Source organism: Syngnathus leptorhynchus, chromosome 1 (assembly GCF_054491065.1).
Source record: "Syngnathus leptorhynchus isolate UIUO chromosome 1, UIUO_Slep, whole genome shotgun sequence".
Classification (NCBI taxonomy): domain Eukaryota; kingdom Metazoa; phylum Chordata; class Actinopteri; order Syngnathiformes; family Syngnathidae; genus Syngnathus; species Syngnathus leptorhynchus.
The window spans coordinates 1,583,710-1,607,500 of NC_141195.1; the positions used below are offsets into that span (position 1 = coordinate 1,583,710).

The 23,791-nt window shown below is 46.9% G+C and overlaps 1 protein-coding gene across 8 annotated transcripts in view; it reads right to left on the reverse strand.

Moving 5' to 3' along the window:
* Nucleotides 1–23,791, reverse strand: part of itpr3 (inositol 1,4,5-trisphosphate receptor, type 3) — a 321,535-nt gene that overhangs the window by 141,510 nt on the left and 156,234 nt on the right. For all 8 annotated transcript variants that reach the window (XM_085910327.1, XM_085910318.1, XM_085910310.1 and 5 more), the window contains one exon: nucleotides 7,352–7,603. In XM_085910327.1, coding sequence (XP_085766453.1) covers nucleotides 7,352–7,603 — 252 coding nt within the window. The remainder of the gene's footprint in view (nucleotides 1–7,351; nucleotides 7,604–23,791) is intronic.

Consider the following 23,791-nt stretch of genomic DNA (forward strand, 5'->3'; position numbering starts at 1 on the left):
CTTTCTGCTTCTCTGTAAGCTGTTGCAGTCTTGCTTTGGTGGCTGGTAGACACTCTGATAGTCCACAAAAATTTGGAATTCTGCCTCCAGCTCTTTTTCTTCCAAAGTGACACACTTGAGGTCTTGACCTTTAGGGGCTGTGCACGTGAAGTGTGTCTGGCGTGATGATCTGCTTTATCGACATGTGAACTTTAAGACTCTCAGACAAAACCTCAAAATATGTGGCGGAATCTCATCCAGCGCTTTGGGATTTAGAAAAGGGATCAGTCGCTTGTGATCAATTGTAAAGTTCATCACTATCAAGAACGACTGCAAGCGTTTGCATGCCCTGGTCGCGACTCATTACTTCTTCTCTGAGAATAACCTTTCTTAGCGTCAAATAGCATCCTGGAGATAAACACAATCCGTTTCCAGTCCTCACCCTCTGGTTGTTTCTGGATCACAACTGCTCCAATTTGTCTTCTCAGACTGTAGGACCTTAAGGGGCTGTGCACATGAAGAGAACTTGCAGGAACTTGCCCAGGTAGTTAGCCATGCCCATCAGTCGCCTAGCATCACAGGTTGGCTTTGGCTTAACACCTTCATTTAAGAGGCTGTGTCTAAGGGACATTATTTTTCTTTTGGCAAATTCATATGTTCTTGTTCAGAGCTAACCCCTCTTCACATAATTTCCTCAGCACCTGGTGTGGTGTAACATCATGTTGAGTTTGGTCTTTCCCATACACAGAGCCCAACATAATTTGCGTTATCTTTCGCTGGAAATGTTCTGACGCTGAACATAACCCAAACACCAGTCTGTTGAAACAATAGCGACTGAACTGAGTGATGAAAGTCTTATGGAGAACGCTGTCTTTGGTCACAGGAATCTGCGAAAACCCTGATGTGATTTTCTCTCATGACAGCATCGCGAGTGAATGATCGACATTTGGCAGAATAGCATCTAGCTTCTTTCTAGCAAACATCATGTTGCCATGGCAACAGTGTTTGACAAGCTTTGGTTGGGTTTATTTTATCATGACCATCTTTGCATAAAGCACCTACAGGTTCATAAAAAACTGATAAAACCTCTGAGGACTTATTTCATGTGTGCCGTCTGCAACAGCTAAAAATGGGGCCAATTTGAAATAAGAATAAAAATGGTGAACTTAGATTTAGCAAATGCCAATTTAAAAAAAAAAAGGTGAACTTCCTGTTAGGTTAGGGTTAGGTCACATAACACCAACATTTCATGGCTCTAGATCAGGGGTGTCCAAACCTTTTGCAAGGAGGGCCAGATTTAATAAAGTGAAGGGGCCAATAGTTTTTTCGGACACGTTTAAACTACAAAGATTGTATGCAAACAAATGTTATTGTCACAATTGTCTTTATTTTTCAAATGACAAAATTAACAAGCCACTCGGGCTGATGTGAACAACTTTAAAAAAACAAATTCTGCCTTTTATTCACATCTGAAGAGTCAGATAACATTGAACAAACTACCCTATATTTATATATATATATATATAATTATTTTTGCCTCATGAACATTTTAAATGGGAGTTATAAGTAATGCAAATTTGTCCATCCATCCATTCATCTTCTTCCGCTTATCCAGGGTCGGGTGACGGGGGCAGCAGCTTTAGGAGGGACTCCCAGACTTCCCTCTCCCCAGCCACTTCATCCAGCTCATCCCGGGGGATCCCAAGGCGTTCCCAGGCCAGCCGAGAGACATAGTCTCTCCAGCGCGTCCTGGGTCGTCCTCGGGGTCTCCTACTGGCGGGACATGCCCGGAACACCTCCCCAGGGAGGCGTCCAAGAGGCATCCTGATGAGATGCCCGAGCCACCTCATCTGAGTCCTCTCAACGTGGAGGAGCAGCGGCTCTACTCCGAGTCTCTCCCGGATGACCGAGCTTCTCACCCTATCTCTAAGGGAGAGCCCAGACACCCTGCGGAGGAAACTCATTTCGGCCGCTTGTATCCTGGATCTCGTTCTTTCGGTCACGACCCATAGCTTGTGACCATAGGTGAGGGTGGGAGCGTAGATCGACCGGTAAATCGAGAGCTTTGCCAATTCGCTCAGCTCTCTCTTCACCACGACGGAACGGTACAGAGTCTGCATTACTGCCGACGCTGCACTGATCCGCCTGTCGATCTCGCGCTCCATCCTGCCCTTACTCGTGAACAAGACCCCAAGATACTTGAACTCCTCCACTTGGGGCAGGATCTCATCCACGATCCGGCGAGGGCATTCCACCCTTTTCTGACCGAGGACCATGGACTCGGATTTGGAGGTGCTGACCCTCATCCCGACCGCTTCACGCTCGGCTGCGAACCGCTCCAGTGAGAGCTGGAGATCACGGGCTGAAATAGCCAGCAGCATCACGTCATCTGCAAAAAGCAGTGACGCGATGCTGAGGTCCCCAAACCGGACCCCCTTAACGCCTCGGCTGCGCCTAGAAATTCTGTCCATAAAAATGATGAACAGAATCGGTGACAAAGGGCAGCCTTGGCGGAGTCCAACCCTCACTGGGAACGAATCAGACCTACTGCTGGAAATGCGGTCCTAACTCTGGCATCGGTAATACAGGGACTGAACCGCCCTGATCAGTTGGCTCGGCACCCCGTACTCCCGAAGCACCCTCCACAGAACCTCCCGAGGGACACGGTCGAACGCCTTCTCCATGTCCACAAAACACATGTGGACTGGTTGGGCGAACTCCCATGCACCCTCGAGGATCCTGCAGAGGGTTTAGAGCTGTTGCACTGTTCCACGGCCAGGACGAAAGCCACACTGCTCCTCCTGAATCCGAGGCTCGACCTCCCGACGGATCCTCCTCTCCAGCACCCCTGAATAGACCTTACCAGGGAGGCTGAGGAGTGTGATTCCCCTGTAATTGGAAAACACCCTCCAGTCCCCCTTCTTAAGGAGGGGAACCACCACCCCAGTCTGCCAATCCAGAGGCACCGTCCCGGATGTTCACGCAATGCTGTAGAGGCGTGTCAGCCATGACAGCCCCACAACATCCAGAGCCTTTAAGAACTCCGGGCGGATCTCATCCACCCCCGGGGCCCTGGCACCGAGGAGTTTTTTAACTAACTCAGTGACTTTGGCCTCCGAGATTGGAGAGTCCGCCTCAGAGTCTTGAGGCCCTGCTTCCACAATGGAAGGCGTGTTGGTGGAATTGAGGAGGTCTTCGAAGTATTCCCCCCACCGACTCAAGACATCCCGAGTCGAGGTCAGCAGCACACCATCTTCACTGTAAACAGTGTTGACCGTGCACTGCTTCCCCCTCCTGAGACGCCGGATGGTGGACCAGAATTTCCTCGAAGCCGTCCGGAAGTCATTCTCCATGGCCTCGCCAAACTCGTTTTTTTTCCTCAGCAACCGCCGAAGCCGCATTCCGCTTGGCCATCCGGTACCTGTCAGCTGCCTCCGGAATCCTGCAGGCCAAAACGGCCCTATAGGACTCCTTCTTCAGCTTGACGGCATCCCTTACCGCCGGTGTCCACCAGAGGGTTCGGGGATTGCTGCCACGACAGGCACTAACAACCTTACGGCCACAGCTCCGGTCGGCTGCCTCAACAATGGAGGCGCGGAACATGCTCCACTCGGACTCAATGTCCCCCGCCTCGCCGGGGACGTGGGAAAAGCTCTGCCGGAGGTGGGAGTTGAAGCTCTTCCTGACAGGGGCTTCTGCCAGACGTTCCCAGCAGACCCTCACAGAGTGTTTGGGTCTGTCCAAAACATGCGGCCGCAAATCCGATGACACGACTACAAAGCCGATCAACGAACTGCGGCCTAGGGTGTCGTGGTGCCAAGTGCACACATGGACACCCTTATGCTTGAACATGGTGTTCCTTATAGAAAATCCGTGTTGAACACAGAAGTCCAATAATAGAACACGACTCGGGTTCAGATCGGGGCGGGGGCGTTCCTCCCAATCACGCCCTTCCAGGTCTCACTGTCATTGCCCATGTGAGCATTGAAGTCACCCAGTAGAACGATGGAGTCCCCAGAAAGAGCGCTCTCCAGCACTTCCTCCAGGGACCCCAAGAAGGGTGGGTACTCTGAGCTGCCGTTCGGTGCATAGACACAAACAACAGTCAGGACCCGTCCCCCCACCCGAAGGCGGAGGGAGGCTACCCTCTCGCTCACCGGGGTGAACCCCAATGTGCAGGCGCCCAGCCGGGGGGCAATAAGTATGCCCACACCTGCTCGACGCCTCTCACCGCGGGCAACTCCAGAGTGGAAGAGAGTCCAGCCCCTCTCGAGAGGGCTTGTACCAGAGCCCAAACTATGTGTGGAGGCAAGTCCAACTATGTCTAGTCGGAACTTTTCTGCCTCACACACCAGCTCGGGCTCCTTTCCAGCCAGAGAGGTGACATTCCATGTCCCTAGAGCCAGCCTCTGCAGCCGGGGATCGGACCGCCAAGGTCCCCACCTTTGGCCGCCGCCCAGCTCACTTTGCACCCGACCCCTTTGGCCCCTCCTACAGGTGGTGAGCCCATGGGAAGGGGGGCCCACATTTTCTTTTCGGGCTATGCCCGACCGAACCCCATGGGCTAAGGCCCGGCCACCAGGCGCTCGCCTTCGAGCCCCATCTCCAGGCCTGGCTCCAGAGAGGGGCCCTGGTGACTTGGCGAGGGAAAACTAGTTCCATATATTTTACTCGTCATAAGGGGTCTTCTGAGCCGTGCTTTGTCTGGGCCCTCACCTAGGACCCTTCTGCCATGGGTGACCCTACCAGGGGCATGAAACCCCAGACAACATGGCTCCTAGGATCATAGGGGCACGCAAACCCCTCCACCACGTTAAGGTGACGACTCACGGAGGGGTGCAAATTTGTCTGTTATTATTAAAACTGAGAACAAGTGAATTTTGCTCTTGTCATTTACTACAATCCTACAGAAAGTAATAGTTTGTGTCATGTTTACAGGTTCATAACATCAACAGTATTAACATGGCCACTTCGTAGCTTGCTTCAGTAATATTTACTTTTGACTTGCAGCCCCGCGTGAAGAATCGCTGTTGTGATGCCAGTTCAGCTTGGAGCTGGTTCACTTTATCAGCCCGGTCACTCCCTGTTACAGGTTCATAACATCAACAATATGAACATGGCCAATTCATAGCTTGCTTTAGTAACATTTACTTTTGACTCTCTATTTGATGATTTCAACCTAAAGAGACGCTGTCAGACTAAACATGCTAACACATACAACAAGCTAACAGGGAGTGACTGCGCTGATAAAGTCAAGCAGCTCCAAGTTGAACTGGCATCACATCAGCGATTCTTCACGCGGGGCTGCGAGTCAAAAGTAAATTTTACTAAAGCAAGCTACGAAATGGCCATGTTAATACTGTTGGTGTTATGAACCTGTAACAGGGAGTGACCGCGCTGATGAAGTGAAGCAGCTCCAAGCTGAACTGGCATCACAACAGAATACTGAAGCAAGCTACGAAGTGGCCATGTTAATACTGTTGATGTTATGAACCTGTAGACATGACACAAACTATTACTTTCTGTAAGATTGTAAATGACAAGAGCCAAATTCACTTGTTCTAAGTTTGAATAATAACAGACAAATTTGCATTACTTATAGCTCCTGTTTAAATGTTCACGAGGCAAAAATAATTTGAAACTCATGTAAATTTAAGGTATTTCATACAGTTTGTTCAATGTTATCTGACTTTTCGGATATGAATGAAAGGCAGAATTTGTGCTTTTAGAGTTGTTCACATCTGCCTGAGTGGCTTATATTTGTTTATTTTGTCATTTGAAAAAAACACTTGTGACAATAAAATTTGTTTCATAACAGTGTGTATTTGCATGAAATGTTTGTACTTAAAAAATGTCCGAAAAACTATTGGACCCTGGGCCCCTTCACTTTATTAAATCTGGCCCTCCTTGCAAGAAGTCTGGACACCCCTGATCTATGCAGATGACATCTGTCTGGCATTTCAAGCACCACACTTCGATCAACTGGAACGGGTGCTCACTGAAAACCTTGCCAAACTGGACCAGTTCTGCAAAACCTGGCACCTAAAGCCAAGCCCAGCAAAAACTGTATTCAGCGTATTCCATCTCCATAATGCAAAAGCCGCCAGAGAACTAAACATCTACCTGGGTGGACTCAACCTGCTCTGCAATTTTGCTGGTGTAAAATGGGGGGCAGCAGCTTCCACACTGCGCACCTCAGCACTGGCCCTTACATACTCTGCAGCTGAACATTGTGCCCCTGTCCGGTGAAGGTCCCCCCCCATACACACCATGTGGACACCCAGCTCAACATAACCATGAAGACCGTAACCGTGACTGTCCGCTCAACACCACTCCCCTGGCTTCCTGTCCCATCAAACATTCTCCGCCCCCCCCCCCCCCCCACACACACACACACACATACACATATCCGGCGAGAAGCAGCCACTCATAAGATGGTTCAAAAGATCAAAGACTCTCCCCATCTACCAATCAATACAGACATCTACAACCCACCCGCTGCTCGAGTACCGTCCAGACGACCAATTTGGAAGAACATCCCACCAACCGACTTCACCATCCAGTTGGCTTGGAAAATGGAATCGGAGTCCAAGGAGTTCCCAAACAAACACTTGGTGCCAGACCTCAACCAACAGGTCCCTGGCACCAACCTCCCAAGAAGACAGTGGTCCACACTCAATCGTTTCAGGACTGGACATGGCCCCTGCTTGGCCAGCCTTCACAAATGGGGCGGCAGCCCCACCGCACTGTGTGCTTGTGGAGAGGAGCAAACGATGGAACACATCATAGAAGTTTGTCCTCTCCACAGACTTAAAGGCAAACCATGGAACACATCAAAGAAGTTTGTCCTCTCTACAGACTTAAAGGAGGGTTAGTCACCCTCCATACAGCAGATCAGGAGGCAACGGCGTGGCTTAGGGACTTTGCATTCTCTAAAGAAATAAATTAAGCACAAATAGTAGTACATGAATATGAATATTTCATAGTTACAGGCAAGATAACTGGTTAAAGTGTATTGTTAGTAAAAAGGAAATGAAGGAACTTTTACACCAGGAGTTAAGGGTACATGTAAATTGACAAATATGGATAAATATGGATAATGGTACATCTATGTTGTATTGGTTACTTGTAATTTAGTTTTGTAATTTGCAGTTGTAATGTGTGTGTGTGTGTGTGGGGGGGGGGGGGGGTGTAGTGAAGTGATGCTTGAAACTGCAAACTCCCATTTAAGGGTACATGTTAATTGTCCAGAAAAAAAGGTACTAGATTCAAATTGGTCACTTTAACTTCACTGCAAATCCAGTAAAGTGTTCAATCATTGCATTCAAAGAAACAAATCCAACCACCCAAACCCTCTTCCACAACGACTTACTCTTTGATAGTGATGGAAGTGGGGATCTCAGTCCAAAGTCGAGCAAACTTGACAGGTGTGACTAATTCCTGCGGATCTCGATCCACGTGAGCGTGCAGCATCAGGCGACAGAAGGATGCTCGCAGATCAAATGGTAGCGTCTCATCCATCATGCACAGGAAGATGAGCTCCACATCCAGCTGCTTAGAGATTTCGTCAATGGCCAGGTACTGGCGGTCCAAACACATTCTGGCAAATAGCTTCAGCTGGTACCTGAGCAGATGACACGCCACATTTGAGAGATACGTCTTTGGTTTGCCCGAGCCATGAGGACGGCTTTGGTTTGTCCGAACTAATAGATACGGCTTGGGTTAGAGTCCCAGTGGAAGGAACGGGCTAAGAAACACAGCTTCTTTATTGTTAATGAAAGAAGAGTGTAGATTTTTCTTTGTCTGTTTTTCCGAGCCAAGAAACAGCTTGGGTTCTAGTCCCAGTGGAAGTAACAGGCTAAGAAAACCAGAGTTTCTTTTTCTTAATCAAAGAAGGGCGTAGATTATTTTTTGTTCGTTTTTCCAAGCTGTTTGGGAGGGTTTTACACCCGTCCTGAATAGGCCTGAAAGAAAGAAAAAAAGCGCTAGAGTTTGTGTGGTTGAGAGTGTGACTGGTGGGATAAATTGACTAAAAAGCAATTCTAGCAATAATCCACAGCAATAAATCAGGCTAGTAATTTGTTGAAAGGTCAATTTAAACCTGCACTGAGGATCCTCAAAGAAAAAAAAACAGAAAAAAATGTAAAAACCTAAAATACTAAATTAAGCTGGGAAATGAAAACTGTAAATCTCCAAATAAAGAAGCTCTTGACGGAGGTGAGAAGTACATGACGAGTATATTTCTTAATTGAATGCAAGATATGCCGAAGTGGAAGAAAAAGTATGGAGTAGAAGGAAAGTTGAAAGTTGAAACGTGAAATAAGTGGTAGACGTTTTGGAGGAGAGTGTGGAAGGAAGAAAAGGGACTGAGAAAGGGAAGAAAAGAGCGAATTGAAATGTGCTAGAATGTGTTTGAGTGTCACAGGAGAGAAGAGAACAAAAACAAGAGTCAAAACATAGAAAGATGAAAAGTGATGAGGCCGCAAGTATGTTTGTCAGACCGAAAGACAATGAGGCCACAGTGCGCAGGCTCACTTTTCCAGCCGCAGCTCAAGGCTGCAGAGCAGCAAGAGGAGCTTTCCGCTCCTATGCATAATGTATCCAGATTTAAAAGACCTGAAGCCTCCCCCATATAACAGCAAAACATGTCATTGTCAGATTATTAGAAAATTATTTAGATTATTAGAACTCCTGTACATACAAGAAGTATGACAATGCTGATGTATGCTCAATGACAAATGGCCAGGGATCAAATTAAATGTGCACACTAAAGTTAAAATTTGCAAATCAAGTGGTAAAGAAATGTAACTTGCTTCTAAAAGATAAATAAAGAAATAAAATTTGAGATGACGAAGGGCCCCACGTACTAAAGTTAAAAGTCAAGTTAAAGTCCCAATGATCATCGTCACACACACATCTGGGTGTGGTGAAATTTGTCCTCTGCATTTAACCCATCCCCATGTGATATTGAGCCATCCCCTGGGGGAGAGGGGAGCAATGAGCAACAGCGGTGCCGCGCTCGGGAATCATTTGGTGATCTAACCCCCCAATTCCAACCCTTAATGCTGAGTGCCAAGCAGGGAGGCAATGGATTCTATTTTTATAGTCTTTGGTGTGACCCGCTCGGGGTTTGAACCCACAATCTTCCAGTCTCAGGGCGGACACTATACTACTAGGCCACTGAGCTGGTTAAACTACTACCGGTACTACCGGCATCATTTGCGGCTTTGTTTGTAAGTGACACGGAGGACGAAGAGTTTGAAGGATTTAATGATTTGGAACGACACAGAAGGTCTGAACAACTATTATGGCTTGTATGCACGCCCGGTCCTTCTCGACGGAAGCTCTCTTTCACCTCTGTGGAAGGAAATCGGGGGCCGGCGCTCGACCGGGTGGCTGTCCGAGGACGGTGGATGGGGCTCGGACATGGCTTTTACGCACGCCCGGGCCTATTTATGGAGCTCTCTTCCACCTCCGTGGCTGGAAGTTCAGTAGTTGTTGGCTCGTTGAACTCGTTTTGTTAAATAAAGAGCCGTTTACCAAACCCACGTCTTTCCTGGTACTTTGTTAACGCTACAATATAGTGATATACTAGATCTCTGCAGCGCATGCGCGGCATTGTTGACAAAGAAAAGAGGAATTTGATTGATGGATTTAATGATTTGGAGTGACACAGATGGTTTGATAATATTGTTGTAATATGATAGTTATTTGAAATAGACTTTATATATCGTTATATGGGTCTGTGTAATAATTAGAAATGCAACTTACAACGGGTCCTACGTCAGCATATGCGGCGCATACGCGGCATTGTTTGCATAAAGAACGATCGATGGATTTAATGAATTGGAGTGACACAGATGGTTTGATAAACGTGTTATTTATGTAATACTTACTTGAATAACTGAATGTTACGTAAGGCCCGTTCTCAGCTTCTCGTTTGTGTATATGTCACGTTAGCATACGATATCGTTTAGCCTGTTGTTGCTGGTTCATGTCTGTTTTTGCTGTTGGATTTTGACAAATAAATTTGCCCCAAAAGTGCGACTTATACTCCGGTGCGATTTATATATGTTTTTTATCACTTTATTGTGCATTTCATGGCTGGTGCTACTTAGACTCCGGAGCGACTTATACTCCGAAAATTACTGTAATTGATTGGTTGTGTTATAAGATTATATAAATTAAATCCAAGAGACTGAGTTGGTTAAATTTAAAAAAACGAAGAAAAAAAATTCTGATTAATTTGCCAGCAGTTTATTTTGTGTTAATTTTTTTTTAGATTGGTTGATTGTTTTATCAAGAACCTTGGGAAAATGAGGATAAGGAACGTGAGTTGAGAATGATATATGAATGCTGAAGAGAGTGAGGCCAATATGTGATGGAAAGGCTCCTTTTTGGAGACTGTGTGAGATGCAAATGAGCAAGGATGAATGACTGACTGGATGAAAAGAAAATACAGGATGAATGGTTGAAGTTGTTGGAGACTACTATGGAAAATTAGTATAACAAATTTGAAGGAAGAGTGATTTTGAGCAAGTTAAATGCTAAGAAAAAAAGCGTTGCTTTTGGATTGATAATTAACTGGAGGAAAAAATAGGAAGAAAAAATAAAAACTGGAGAACCAGTAACACATGCAGAAAATGTGTGAACTGGGAAACTGAGAAGTGTTTTGGAAAAAAAGTCAAATTAAATGATGATGGAATCCATCCGTCCATCCATCCATCCATCCATCCATCCATCCATCCATCCATCCATCCATCCATCCATTGCGCGGGCAGCAGCTTTAGGAGGGACTCCCAGACTTCCCTCTCCCCAGCCACTTCATCCAGCTCATCCCGGGGGATCCCAAGGCGTTCCCAGGCCAGCCAAGAGACATAGTCTCTCCAGCGCGTCCTGGGTCGTCCCCGGGGTGCCTACCGATGGGACATGCCCGGAACACCTCCCCAGGGAGGCGTCCAAGAGGCATCCTGATGAGATGCCCGAGCCACCTCATCTGGCTCCTCTCAACGTGGAGGAGCAGCGGCTCTACTCCGAGTCTCTCCCGGATGACCGAGCTTCTCACCCTATCTTTAAGGGAGAGCCCGGACACCCTGCGGAGGAAACTCATTTCGGCCGCTTGTATCCTGGATCTCATTCTTTCGGTCATGACCCATAGCTCGTGACCATGAATCATATGTAGTAAAGAACACATCCTTCCAAAACGTTTGTCTTAGTCTTGGACAAGATGTGTGAGGCATGGGCGTCGCCAAGCCTCAAAAGGAGGGAGAGTGTAGGACAGATAGTGGAACATAGTAATAATACAACACTTTACAACATATGGATTCTCGAATACATTTGGCGCCATACCATTAAGTTAAAATGTTCTCAAACTTTTCAAACTTTTGCTGCAAACAATCGGAAGATGATTGAAAAGTGACGAAAAAAGCTATGAGGAAGTGATGTAGCTGTTGGGAAGGCACGCACTTATGTTCTTTCTTGACTAAACATTTGTTTGACAAGGTCAACTGAAGGAGTAGATGGTCACATTAAGAAAACCATGGGGACTGGTTATGGGACCAGAAACCCATACGAAACCAACACTTGTTACCGGTATATAAAGTTTACTGTGAGATCCCACACACAGAAGGGGTGCTATGTGTGTTCCAAACTCCCCCTTCCTCCAGCGAGTTCACCTGGAGGCCAAAGTAATGAACATTACTGAACCGAAATATATGGTCTCTATGGGAGGAGTTGGATACCAACACTGTGCTGTCACTGTCAGTGATAACGACCTCTACCACCCCGGGCTCACAGAGGGAACCTGTGATAAGCTCTTCTGGATAAATCTCAATGTGACTGTTAAAAGATGAATGATGCCGCAAGTGGCAGATACAAAAAGACCACCTGGAGTGAACTACACATGTTACCTCCAAGGAATGAAACCCAAAAAAGCAGTGACGACGACTGCCCTCCAGGAGGAAACTGGATGGGAGCCTTGGACATCACAAGTGAGTGCCAGGATAGGAGCGCTACTTCAAGTGGTAAGGGCTCTCTGACCAACATGGCTGTACCATCGATCGGAACCTACTTCATGCAGAATGGCTGGTGGCTTTGTGCTCGCAAGGTTTATCCGATGCTGCCCGCAAACTGGACAGGAGTGTGTGCGCCAGTGTGGGGTATCAGACCACACGTAAAGATAAAGCATCATCGGATGACAACGGCATGCAAATCCCTTGGACGTCAACGCAGGGCTTTGAACCACATGAACCCGTCTGGGGTACAAATGACCCAGACAGCCATAAAGTATGGTCCGTCTGTGACAAAGTCGTTCATGCGCAATTTCCTTGGATCGGAGTTGGAAAACAATCACTCTTCATAGAGACTCGGAACTATCGTTTACGATCTTTTGCGAATCTCTCACTGATGGACGAAACAGTGAGATTCAGACTATTGGAATAATCTCGGGGAAGCCTTGGCCTGCCAGACTTGGAGGCCCCATCTTTTACAAATTTACGACTCTTCTTTGCACTAAGTACTTCTTATTCAGTTCAAGGAATGTCTTTTGATCCCCGTCAGCCTTATGTTTTCTTCCTGTCCTTATGTTACTTTTGTGTTTGTTTTGTAAGAGGTCTTCACTAACAATGAGTAGGGCTTCTTTGTGTAGGCAAGATGTCCTTTGTTTAGTTTAAAGGAACTTCATTCCTTTTAGTTAACTGTAGCTTTGATTCATAGATTGTAGATGATCGACATTGGTTATATACAGTTTGAAGAAGTCACATTAAAGTTATCCCATATTTACTCAATGTTCGTTTAAGGAACTGTATACCAGTTACTTTACATTTACTTAATATGTGTTGAAATGTTTAAGTAGGGCTAGATATTCATTATTATTATGTGTTGTGTTAGTTTACTAAGAAGATAAACTTAGCAAGGGTTTAGTTGCATTGTTCCACAGGTAAGCGGCATTCACCCATGGAGAAGACAGCTGGTTGAGGTTAGAGACCAGACTCTGCAATCCCAGTGCGGGGGTCGAGGGCCGACAATTAAGTGCTAAATCACACCACACTACATTCCTTAGCTAATATGCGTTGCTACAACCACTATCTCCCCTCCCTTTAGTGTAGCAACGCCTCTGTAACCAGGGCAACCAAAACATTAAAAAGAGGAGCACGTGGAGGAGGAACTCAGAACTGATGGAGATTGTGACTGAGGTTCCTTTCTCTATCGTTCTCCTCGCCCATAAACTCATCCAGGTTGTCTTCTCCTCTTCGTTCCAGCATGTGATTTAATGTCTGATCATACTTAGAGCTGACATTTATTTGGTCCTTCGAGCCGGATGCCAATATACATCTGGGGGAACTAGGTGAGATCCTAGAAACCTTTTCAAGGGCTGGCTGTCTGCTTGTCAGCTGGGATCGGAAGGTTGAAGGCAGTCCGAGGTGCAGAGGTGAAGAGAACCAGGGGATGTTTTTTTTTTTTTTCAAAAAGAGTGGTGCGGCCGACGGCTCGTCGTGCCCTATAAAAATCCTAGGATAAAACGGAGAGGTCCGTTTGATTAAAAGGACAGAGGTGTCCAAGAAAAGTTACAAAACTGAAACGTCCGTATAAAAGTAACAAAACGGAGAGGTCCTTTTAAGTCCATCTAAAAGGGCTAGCGGAGTCCATGGGAGGCCGAAAGTTCCGTAATACTGAATGATTGAGAGTGTGAATGGGAATACGTATCACTAGATATAGTATTCCATATTAAAGCAGTGGGGAACACATAACGTGGTTCTGTGGACGCAATAGGCGAAAGTTCCGTAATACTGAATGATTCAGAGTGTGAATGGGAATACGTATCACTAGATATAGTATTTCATATTAAAGCAGTGGGGAACACATAACGTGGTTCTGTGGACGCAATAGGCAAGGATTATCCACCAGTACGCTGGTAGAAGTGAGAATCACCACAGGATCTTTTCGTTATCCCACTGGTAACACCCGACTTTAGAAACCCCTATGGTTTTACAGTTGGGACCAAATTGATTAAAATGGGGAACGGGAAGAGCAAAATTAATATCTGAGATAATCTAAAATGTAAAGATTGGAAAATAATTGAAAGACAGGATCTCGATCGACTTAAAAATCTCGATAAATGGGTTAAAAAATATAAATTTGAGGGACAACTAAAAACAACCCAATTGATAGAACTTAGAGGCGCCATAAAAGAGAAAACAAAGAAAAACCCTAAAAAGATGAAAGCGGAAGGAGATGAGGATGTGGTGTTTTGGCTCAAAGTAGCAGGAGAGAGAGAGAGAGAGAGAGAGAGAAAGAGAGAGAGAGAGAGAGAGAGAGAGAGAGAGAGAGCGAGAGAGAGAGAGAGAGAGAGGAGAAAAAGAGAAAGCGCTGTATTGCAGGAAGGAAGATGATGAGATTGGTTCTAATAGTAGACAGACAAGAGCAAGAGAAGGGGGAGGTCTAGAGGAATTAAAGTGTAGAGAAAACACAATACAACTTCAAAACATAAGGTCATAGAGAAGTTGTATCCACAAGTGCCTTTGATGAGTAACGAGTGCGCATGACAAAAGTGTTTGAAACCAACAGTGGACTGGTGGAAGATAATGCACCTCAAGGTGCTTATCAACAGCAACAAAAAAATGCCATCCTCGCAGGGTCCAGGCCAGCAATACATGGCTGGGTGACCAAACATTATATAGGCATTAACACCGGAACTTTGGAGGAATACATAAATCCTGCCCTCCATGCAGAAAAGGTAGTCATAGAAAAACAAAAACAAGTGAAAGCGACAAAAGACACTTTTTTGATAGACATAGCCATGGTGTGTGTCACATGGCTCAAGAGGAGGGATAGTGGGGCAGGTCAGTCAGCTTTGTACAACATATGGATTTGATTCATATTCAAAACATTTATAAAAACAAAAATTTTTGTAAAGCCTGTTTAACATGTGCTAAACACAATCCACAGGGTTATAATGCCTGGTCATAATAGATGCATTCTCAAAATGGATTGAATTGGCTTCAAAATGAACACGGAATGCCTTAACAGTGGCAAAAACATTATGTAAATAAACAATGACGTTATTGCATGTTGGGTGGCTATCTTGGTTGCCGTTTTGTTAACTTTAACAATATGGTATTTGTGGGAACTAAGACTCATAATTGCAGAAGGGAGAGATGAGTGGGCAACTTATATAGAATACTCCCAAAATTATGCTGCATTGTGTCGATTTAAAAAAAAAATCAATTTGGCCTTTGCAGTGTGATCCGCTGTGTCGCTTCTGGATTGCCATGGAAAAAAAGTATGATGTTTATTTGTGTACTTTGTCAACAACCGATGTAGATGTTAAAGAATGAAATTAATATCTCTAACATGAATGTGAATAATTGGTTTCAGGTAACTATAAGAGTAACTGGTTAAAGAAACAATTGATTGACAATGGCAAAACAAGCTGCAAACCAGAGAAAAAGAAAAAAAATATATTAAATATGTCATATGTATGGGTTTGCGACCGATTCTTTATGTTGTACCGTTGCCATTGACCAAAGATTGTGTGAAATCTGTCACGTCTACTGATTGTGAAAAGTGACAGAGCGTTCTATATAATATCCATTGAGAAAAAAAGGAAAAAGAAAAGAATTGCTTTCAGAAAATGTAGTCAAGCGAAATTGTATATGTATCGACATGCCAAGATGTGGGGAAAAGCTGGTAAAAATCAAAATGTCTTTAAATTTGAGTGGCGACGATGATCTGACTGAAATTGATCCAATTGGAGTCCCAAGAGGAGTTCCTGATTAATAAGAATTAATTGACCAAATTGCAGCAGGCTGGGAGTCCTCCATTTGCTGCTGGTGAACGATGAACAAGAACATTGACAGGATAAAATCCATCCATTGCAACATGATGAAATTGAGCAAACGGACACAAGCCGGACTTGAGGCAGTGCATGAACAGCTAGCCTTCCCTAATAGCCTTCCAGAATCGCATTGCTCTTAATATGTTGTTGTCTGAGAAAGGAGGGGTCTGCGCAATGTTCGGAGAAACAATGCTGTACCTTCATCCCCAACAACACCGCCCCTGATGGGATCCTGACGAAGGCCATTGCAGGCCTGCGGTCCCTCAACATGAGGATGAAAGAGCACTCTGGTGTGGACACATCAATGTGGGACAACTGGATGGATGCCTTTGGGAAGTATAAAGCCCTTGTGTCTTCAATTATAATATTAATTGCAGTATTTACTGCTATACTCACCTTGTGTGGATGTTGTTGTATTCCATGTCTGCGTGCTCTGTTTAATCGTCTCATCACTACAGCAATATTGCCCATGGAAGACAAGGGCCTATGCCTAATGTCTGAACGCCAGCATGATGATGGAATTCTTGCATTTGAGTTTACAGACTTTTTCCCAGATCTGTGTGTTTCTGAATGATGACGTTGCAACGTTTATCCTTTTTGGTGTAAACATGTTTGTGCTCATACTTGTGATCCGACAACTGAAAATGGTGAGAGTTGGTTGGTTTTTGGTGATGTACTAATTGAGCAAATACGTGATAAACAGGAGGGAAATGTTGGAATAATCTCGGGGAAGCTTTGGCCTGCCAGACTTGGAGGCCTCATCTTTTACGAGTTTACGACTCTTCTTTGAACTATGTACTTCCTATTCAGTTCAAGGAATATCTTTTGATCCCCGTCAGCCTTATGTATCCTTCCTGTCCTTATGTTACTTGTGTGTTTGTTGTGTAAGAAGTCTTCACTAACAATGAGCAGGGCTTCTTTGTATAGGCAATATGTTCTTTGTTTAGTTTAAAGGGACTTCATTCCTTTTAGTTAACCGCCGAAGCCGCGTTCCGCTTGGCCATCCGGTACCTGTCAGCTGCCTCCGGAGTCCCGCAGACCAAAACGGCCCTGTAGGACTCCTTCTTCAGCTTGACGGCATCCCTTGCCACCGGTGTCCACCAGCGGGTTCGGGGATTGCCGCCACGACAGGCACCAACAACCTTACGGCCACAGCTCCGGTCGGCTGCCTCAACAATGGAGGCGCGGAACATGGTCCACTCGTACTCAATGTCCCCTGCCTCCCCCGGGACGTGGGAAAAGCTCTGCCGGAGGTGGGAGTTGAAGCTCTTACTGACAGGGGATTCTGCCAGACGTTCCCAGCAGACCCTCACAGAGCGTTTGGGTCTGCCAGGTCGGACCGGCATCTTCCCCCACCATCGGGGCCAACCCACCACCAGGTGGTGATCAGTTGACAGCTCCATGTCGAGCACAGAAGTCCAATAATAGAACACCACTCAGGTTCAGATGGGGGGGGGGGGGTTCCTCCCAATCACGCCCTTCCAGGTCTCACTGTCATTGCCCACGTGAGCATTGAAGTCACCCAGTAGAACGATGGAGTCACCAGAAGGAGCGCTCTCCAGCACTTCCTCCAGGGACCCCAAGAAGGGTGGGTACTCTGAGCTGCCGTTCGGTGCATAGACACAAACAACAGTCAGGACCCGTCCCCCCACCCGAAGACGGAGGGAGGCTACCCTCTCGCTCACCGGGGTGAACCCCAATGTGCAGGCGCCCAGCCGGGGGGAGAATAAGTATGCCAACACCTGCTCAACGCCTCCCACCGTGGGCAACTCCAGAGTGGAAGAGAGTCCAGCCCCTCTCGAGAGGGCTTGTACCAGAGCCCAAACTATGTGTGGAGGCAAGTCCGACTATGTCTAGTCGGAACTTTTCTGCCTCACACACCAGCTCGGGCTCCTTTCCAGCCAGAGAGGTGACATTCCATGTCCCTAGAGCCAGTCTCTGCAGCCGGGGATTGGACCGCCAAGGTTCGGGAGTATTTCATTTATGGTTATTTAGTAGAGCAGAACCGTTACGCGCAGTCAGTTATGTGATGTATGCCATCTACTAGTTTTGTGTGACGTCAGAAGTTGAGCGTTGACTTACTTCTGTCTGTTGCAGAACCACACACACACACACACACACACACACACACACACACACACACACACACACACACCATTCACACGCTTTATACAATAATCACACACACACAAGAATCACATTCACACACCCAAACACTCACCCATGTACATGACACTTTTGCCAGTTTGCCTGTATGCCCCTATGACCCACCGGGCCCTCTTATTTGTTTGCCAATAATTCAGTAAAGCAATCAAAACTGAACCACATCTTTCCTCCTGTGTTCTGATCGACACCCGGGGGCGAAAAGAGCATAACCATCCGAGTTATGGCTCAGGGTCCCCAACAATAGCAGTAGCTGTTTGCATTATTTTATTGAAATGTTTTTCCTTATTCAGATTTGTTTCAAGTCTACAATTACAGTTAGACTTCACCTTGGTGGGTAATGCAATTTTGTTGTTTTACCACTGTATATTGGTTTATTTACATTCAAAAACCAGAAGCCATTCATTTACAAATGTGATTACACTTTAGTTTACATATACGAACATGTTCAGATATTAAGATGTGATAGACAGTTTTTGCATGATTTTTGAATGAGGCAAAATAACATGCTTATTGTCTCTCGAATATATTGCTGTAATCATTTGTTCCATCCATCCATCCATCCATCCATCCATCCATCCATCCATCCATCCATCCATCTTCTTCCGTTTATACGGGGTCGGGGGGGAAGCAGCTTTAGGAGGGACTTGCAGACTTCCCTATCCCTAGCCACTTCGTTCAGCTCATGCCGGGTATCCCAAGACGTTCCCAGGCCACCTGAGAGACATAGCCTCTCCTTCGCGTCCTGGGTCGTCCATGGGGTTTCCTACCAGTAGGACATGCCTGGAACACCTCCCTTGGGTGTCCAGGAGGCATGTTGATGAGATGCCCGAGCCACTTTATCTGGGTCCTCACAAAATGGAGGAGCAGCGGCTCTACTCCGAGTCTCTCCTGGATGACCGAGCTTCTCACCCTAGCTCTAAGGGAAAGCCTGGACACCCTACGGAGAAAACTCATTTTGGCCGCTTGTATCCGGGATCTCGTTCTTTCGGTCATGACCCATAGCTCATGACCATAGGTGAGGGTAGGAGTGTAGATCGACCGGTAAATTGAGAGATTTGCCTTTTGGCTCAGCTCTCTCTTCACCACGACGGACCAGTACAGAGTCTGCATTACAGCCGACGCTGCAGCGATCCACCTGTCAATCTCACACTCCATCCTACCCTCACTCGTGAACAAGACCACAAGATACTTGAACTCCTCTACTTGGGGCGGGATCTCATCCCTAATCCCAAGAGGGCATTCCACCCTTTTCCAACCAAGAACCATTGACTCAGATTTGGAGGTGCTGACCCTCATCCCAACCGCTTCACACTCGGGTGCGAACCCCTCCAGAGAGAGCTGGAGAACATGGCTTGAAGAAGCCAACAGCACCACGTCGTCTGCAAAAAGCAGGGATGCAGGGCTGTGGTCCCCAAACTGGACACCCTCAACGCCTCAGCTTCGCCTAGAAATTCTGTCCATAAAAGTTATGAACAGAACCGGTGACAAAGGGCAGCCTTGGCGGAGTCCAACTCTGGGAACGAATCCGACTTACTGCCGGAAATGCGGACAAAACTCTGGCAGTGCTCCCTCTGAATCCGAGGTTCGACCTCCCGACGGACCATCCTCTCCAGCAACCCTGAATAGACTTCAAAGTCGATCATTGAATTACGGCCTAGGGTGTCCTGGTGCCAGGTGCACACATGGACAACCTTATGTTTGAACATGGTGTTCATTATTGTCCCAAGAGCCAGCTTCTCCAGCCGGGGATCGGAGCGCCAAGGTCCTCCCCGCCTTTGGCCGCCGCCCAGCTCACTTTGCACCCGACCCCTTTGGCCCCTCCCACAGGGGGTGAGCCCATGGGAAGTGGGACCCATGTTCCCTTTTCGGGCTGTGCCCGGCAGGGCCCCATGGGCAAAGGCCCGGCCACCAAACGCTCACCTTCGAGCCCCACCTCCAGGCCTGGCTCCAGAGCTGAGCCCCAGTGACCCGCGTCCGGGCAAGGGAAAATAAAGTCCATATATTGTGCTCTCCATAAGGCGTCTTTTGAGCCGTGCTTTGTCTGGCCCCTCACCTAGGACCCTTTTGCCATGGGTAACCCTACCAGGGGCATGAAACCCCAGACAACTTAGCTCCTAGGATCATAGGGACACGCAAACCCCTCTACCACGATGAGGTGATGACTCACAGACTTGTTTCAGATATACTGTAATTATTTTCTGTATAAAAATTAAATGTGTTCAAAAAGTCTTTTTTCAAACTTAAGTCTTGAAAAAGAGGGGGTCATCTTATAATCAGGGTCGTCCTATATTCGGGCCAATACGGTATGTATATATTGTCAAGTGGCATGGTGGTACAAGATGGTGTATAATTGGGTATCGAATTTGGCCCAGGCACATTGGCTAACCCTAAACATGTAATAGTTCCAAAATTTCACCAGGAGATGGTGTTAAAGCTTGACATAGGGGTGACCTGATGGGAACTAACAAATCTAATAAATTAAATTGTTAGCAATTGGGAGGACACGACCTGTTCAAACACATAGCAACACACAATTTTTAAATACGAGTTTCCTAGCCATAATTTTAAGTTGTAACAGCTTGAGCAATATCAATATATATGTTAAAGTTGGAAGAACCCATTATTATGGCTAAGTATCATTATAAGTTAAGTTGATCTTTACTAGACAAGATATATGTTATTAATGTTGCAATGTTTTATCCAACCTGTATTTAACATTGGTGTTACATCCATACATGAATGTATTATATTGAGAGGAGACATTAAAGGTTAACAGTGAAAGATTCAAGATTCAAGAGTTTTTATTCACCATGTTTGAGCATGACAAACAAGGAATTTGACTTCGGTACATCACAGCCTCTGTTCAACATTTAGGTGAATAACAACACTCAGGACGTGAAAATGACAAATGACAAATATTCTCAGACATCCCCTGATTTTAAACTCCCAGGAGGGCAAGGAAAAACTCAAAACTCCAACTAGGGGAAATGAGAAACCTTGAGAAGAGACCACAGATGGGAGGGTCCCTCTTCCAGGATGACAAGGCTGCAATGGATGCAGAGAAGACACAAAGTAAAAACAGTGAAGACAATCCAAAAAAGGTGTGGAGAGCAGGATGCTATTGCACAGCAATGACTCTGAGACTCTAAGAGTGATGTGAGTTCATCAGAGCAACAGCCTGGGGTCAGAAGCTGTCTCTGTGTCTGCTGGTTTTGGCGAATTGGGCTCTATAACGCCGTCCGGAGGGGAGTAGTTCAAACAGACTGTAACCTGGGTGAGAAGGGTCTGTAGAGATGTTGCTTGCATGTTTCCTGGTCCTGGACGGGTACAAGTCTTGGATAGATGGGTGGTTGATTCCAATGATCTTTTCTGCAGTCCTGATTGTCCGTTGCAGTCTGTGCTTGTCTTGTTTGAAGGCCGATCCAAACCAGACAGTGATGGAGGTGCAGAGGACAGACTGGATGATGGCACTGTAGAAGGTCTTCAGAAGCTCCCGCTGCAGGTTGAACTTCTTGAACGAACCGCTTTGTCCCCACGGGGGTCATGGGCGTGCTGGAGCCTATCCCAGCCGTCATTGGGCAGCAGGCAGGGGACACCCTGAACCGGTTGCCAGCCAATCGCAGGGCACACAGAGACGAACAACCATCCACACTCGCACTCACACCCACACTCGCATATATATATATATATATATATATATATATATATATATATATATATATATATATATATATATATCATGCAGTCATGCGTCAGCAGGGTGAAGTCCGCTGCTCTTCACCCTGCTGACGCATGACTGCACTGCGACCTACAGCAGCAACCGCTTGCTGAAATATGCCGACGACACGACTGTGGTGGGTCTGATTACCGGTGGCGACGAGACTCACTACAGATCGGAGATCGACCTTTTGGCCGCATGGTGCAGGGACAACAACCTTCTGCTGAACGTCAACAAGACCAAGGAGATTATCATTGACTTCCGGAAGGGTCACACCCACCACCTGCCGCTGACCGTCGACGGTGCTGTGATGGAGAGAGTGAGCAGCACCAGATTCCTGGGGGTGCACATCAGTGAGGACCTCTCCTGGACCACCAACACTGCGTCACTGGCGAAGAAGGCTCAGCGCCGCCTGTACTTTCTGCGGAAAATCAGGCGAGCAAATGCTCCTCCCGCCGTCATGACCGCATTCTACCGTGGCACCATTGAGAGCGTCCTCTCCAGTTGCATCGCTGTGTGGGGTGGTGGCTGCTCTGAGTACAACATGAAGGCCCTGCAGCGCATAATGACCACTGCGAGTAAAATCATCGGGGCTCCACTCCTCTCCCTGAAGGAAGTTTACGCCTCCCGTCTCACCCGCAAAGCGGCCGCGATTGTGTGTGATGTGAGTCACCCCGCTCACTCATTGTTTGTACTTCTGCCCTCTAGGAAGAGATACAGATGCCTGCACTCCCGCACCACCAGACTTAGAGACAGCTTCGTGCTCCAAGCTGTCCGGATCCTGAATTCCCTCCCCCCTCTGCTACATGACGTCCTGTTCTTTTGCGCTATGATCTGGCTGTCTGCTATTAGCGTGCTTGCTCAATTTTGCTGCTATTATTTGTCTATTTATTTATTTATTTATTTATTTATTTATTTATTTATTTATTTGGGTTATTTGCTTATTACTTATTTGTTGCTCTTGTCTGTTCATTTCTACTCTTTGTGCTATTTGATGTGAGTGTTGTGTACTGTGTCTAGTCACCGTGGGACGGTGGGAAACGTAATTTTGATCTCTTTGTGTGTCTTGACGTCAAGAAATTGACAATAAAGCGGACTTTAACTATATATATATATATATATACACACACACACACACACACACACACATATATATATATATATATATAAACACACACACAAACACACACGCACACACACGGAAGAGTGTCCCCTGCCAGCTATCAAAGTTTCCCTATATATATATATCCCCCCTCCGTGAGTCGTCACCTTATCGTGGTGGAGGGGTTTGCGTGCCCCTATGATCCTAGGAGCCATGTTGTCTGGGGCTTCATGCCCCTGGTAGGGTCACCCATGGCAGAAGGGTCCTAGGTGATGGGCCAGACAAAGCACGGCTCAAAAGACCCCTTATGAGGAATACAATATATGGATGTCGTTTTCCCTCGCCCGGACGCGGGTCACCGGGGCCCCTCTCTGGAGCCAGGCCTGGAGGTGGGGCTCGAAGGCGAGTGCCTGGTGGCCGGGCCTTCGCTCATGGGGTCCGGTCGGGCATAGCCCGAAAAGAAAACGTGGGTCCCCCTTCCAATGGGCTCACCACCTATAGGAGGGGCCAAAGGGGTCGGGTGCATAGTGAGCTGGGCGGCGGCCAAAGGCGGGGACCTTGGCGGTCCGATCCCCGGCTGCAGAGGCTGGCTCTAGGGACATGGAATGTCACCTCTCTGGCTGGAAAAGAGCCCGAGCTGGTGTGTGAGGCAGAAAGGTTCCGACTAGACATAGTCGGACTTGCCTCCACACATAGTTTGGGCTCTGGTACAAGCCCTCTCGAGAGGGGCTGGACTCTCTTCCACTCTGTAGTTGCCCACGGTGAGAGGCGTCGAGCAGGTGTTGGCATACTTATTGCCCCCCGGCTGGGCGCCTGCACATTGGGGTTCACCCCGGTGAGCGAGAGGGTAGCCTCCCTCCGCCTTCGGGTGGGGGGACGGGTCCTGACTGTTGTTTGTGTCTATGCACCGAACGGCAGCTCAGAGTACCCACCCTTCTTAGAGTCCCTGGAGGAAGTGCTGGAGAGCGCTCCTTCTGGGGACTCCATCGTT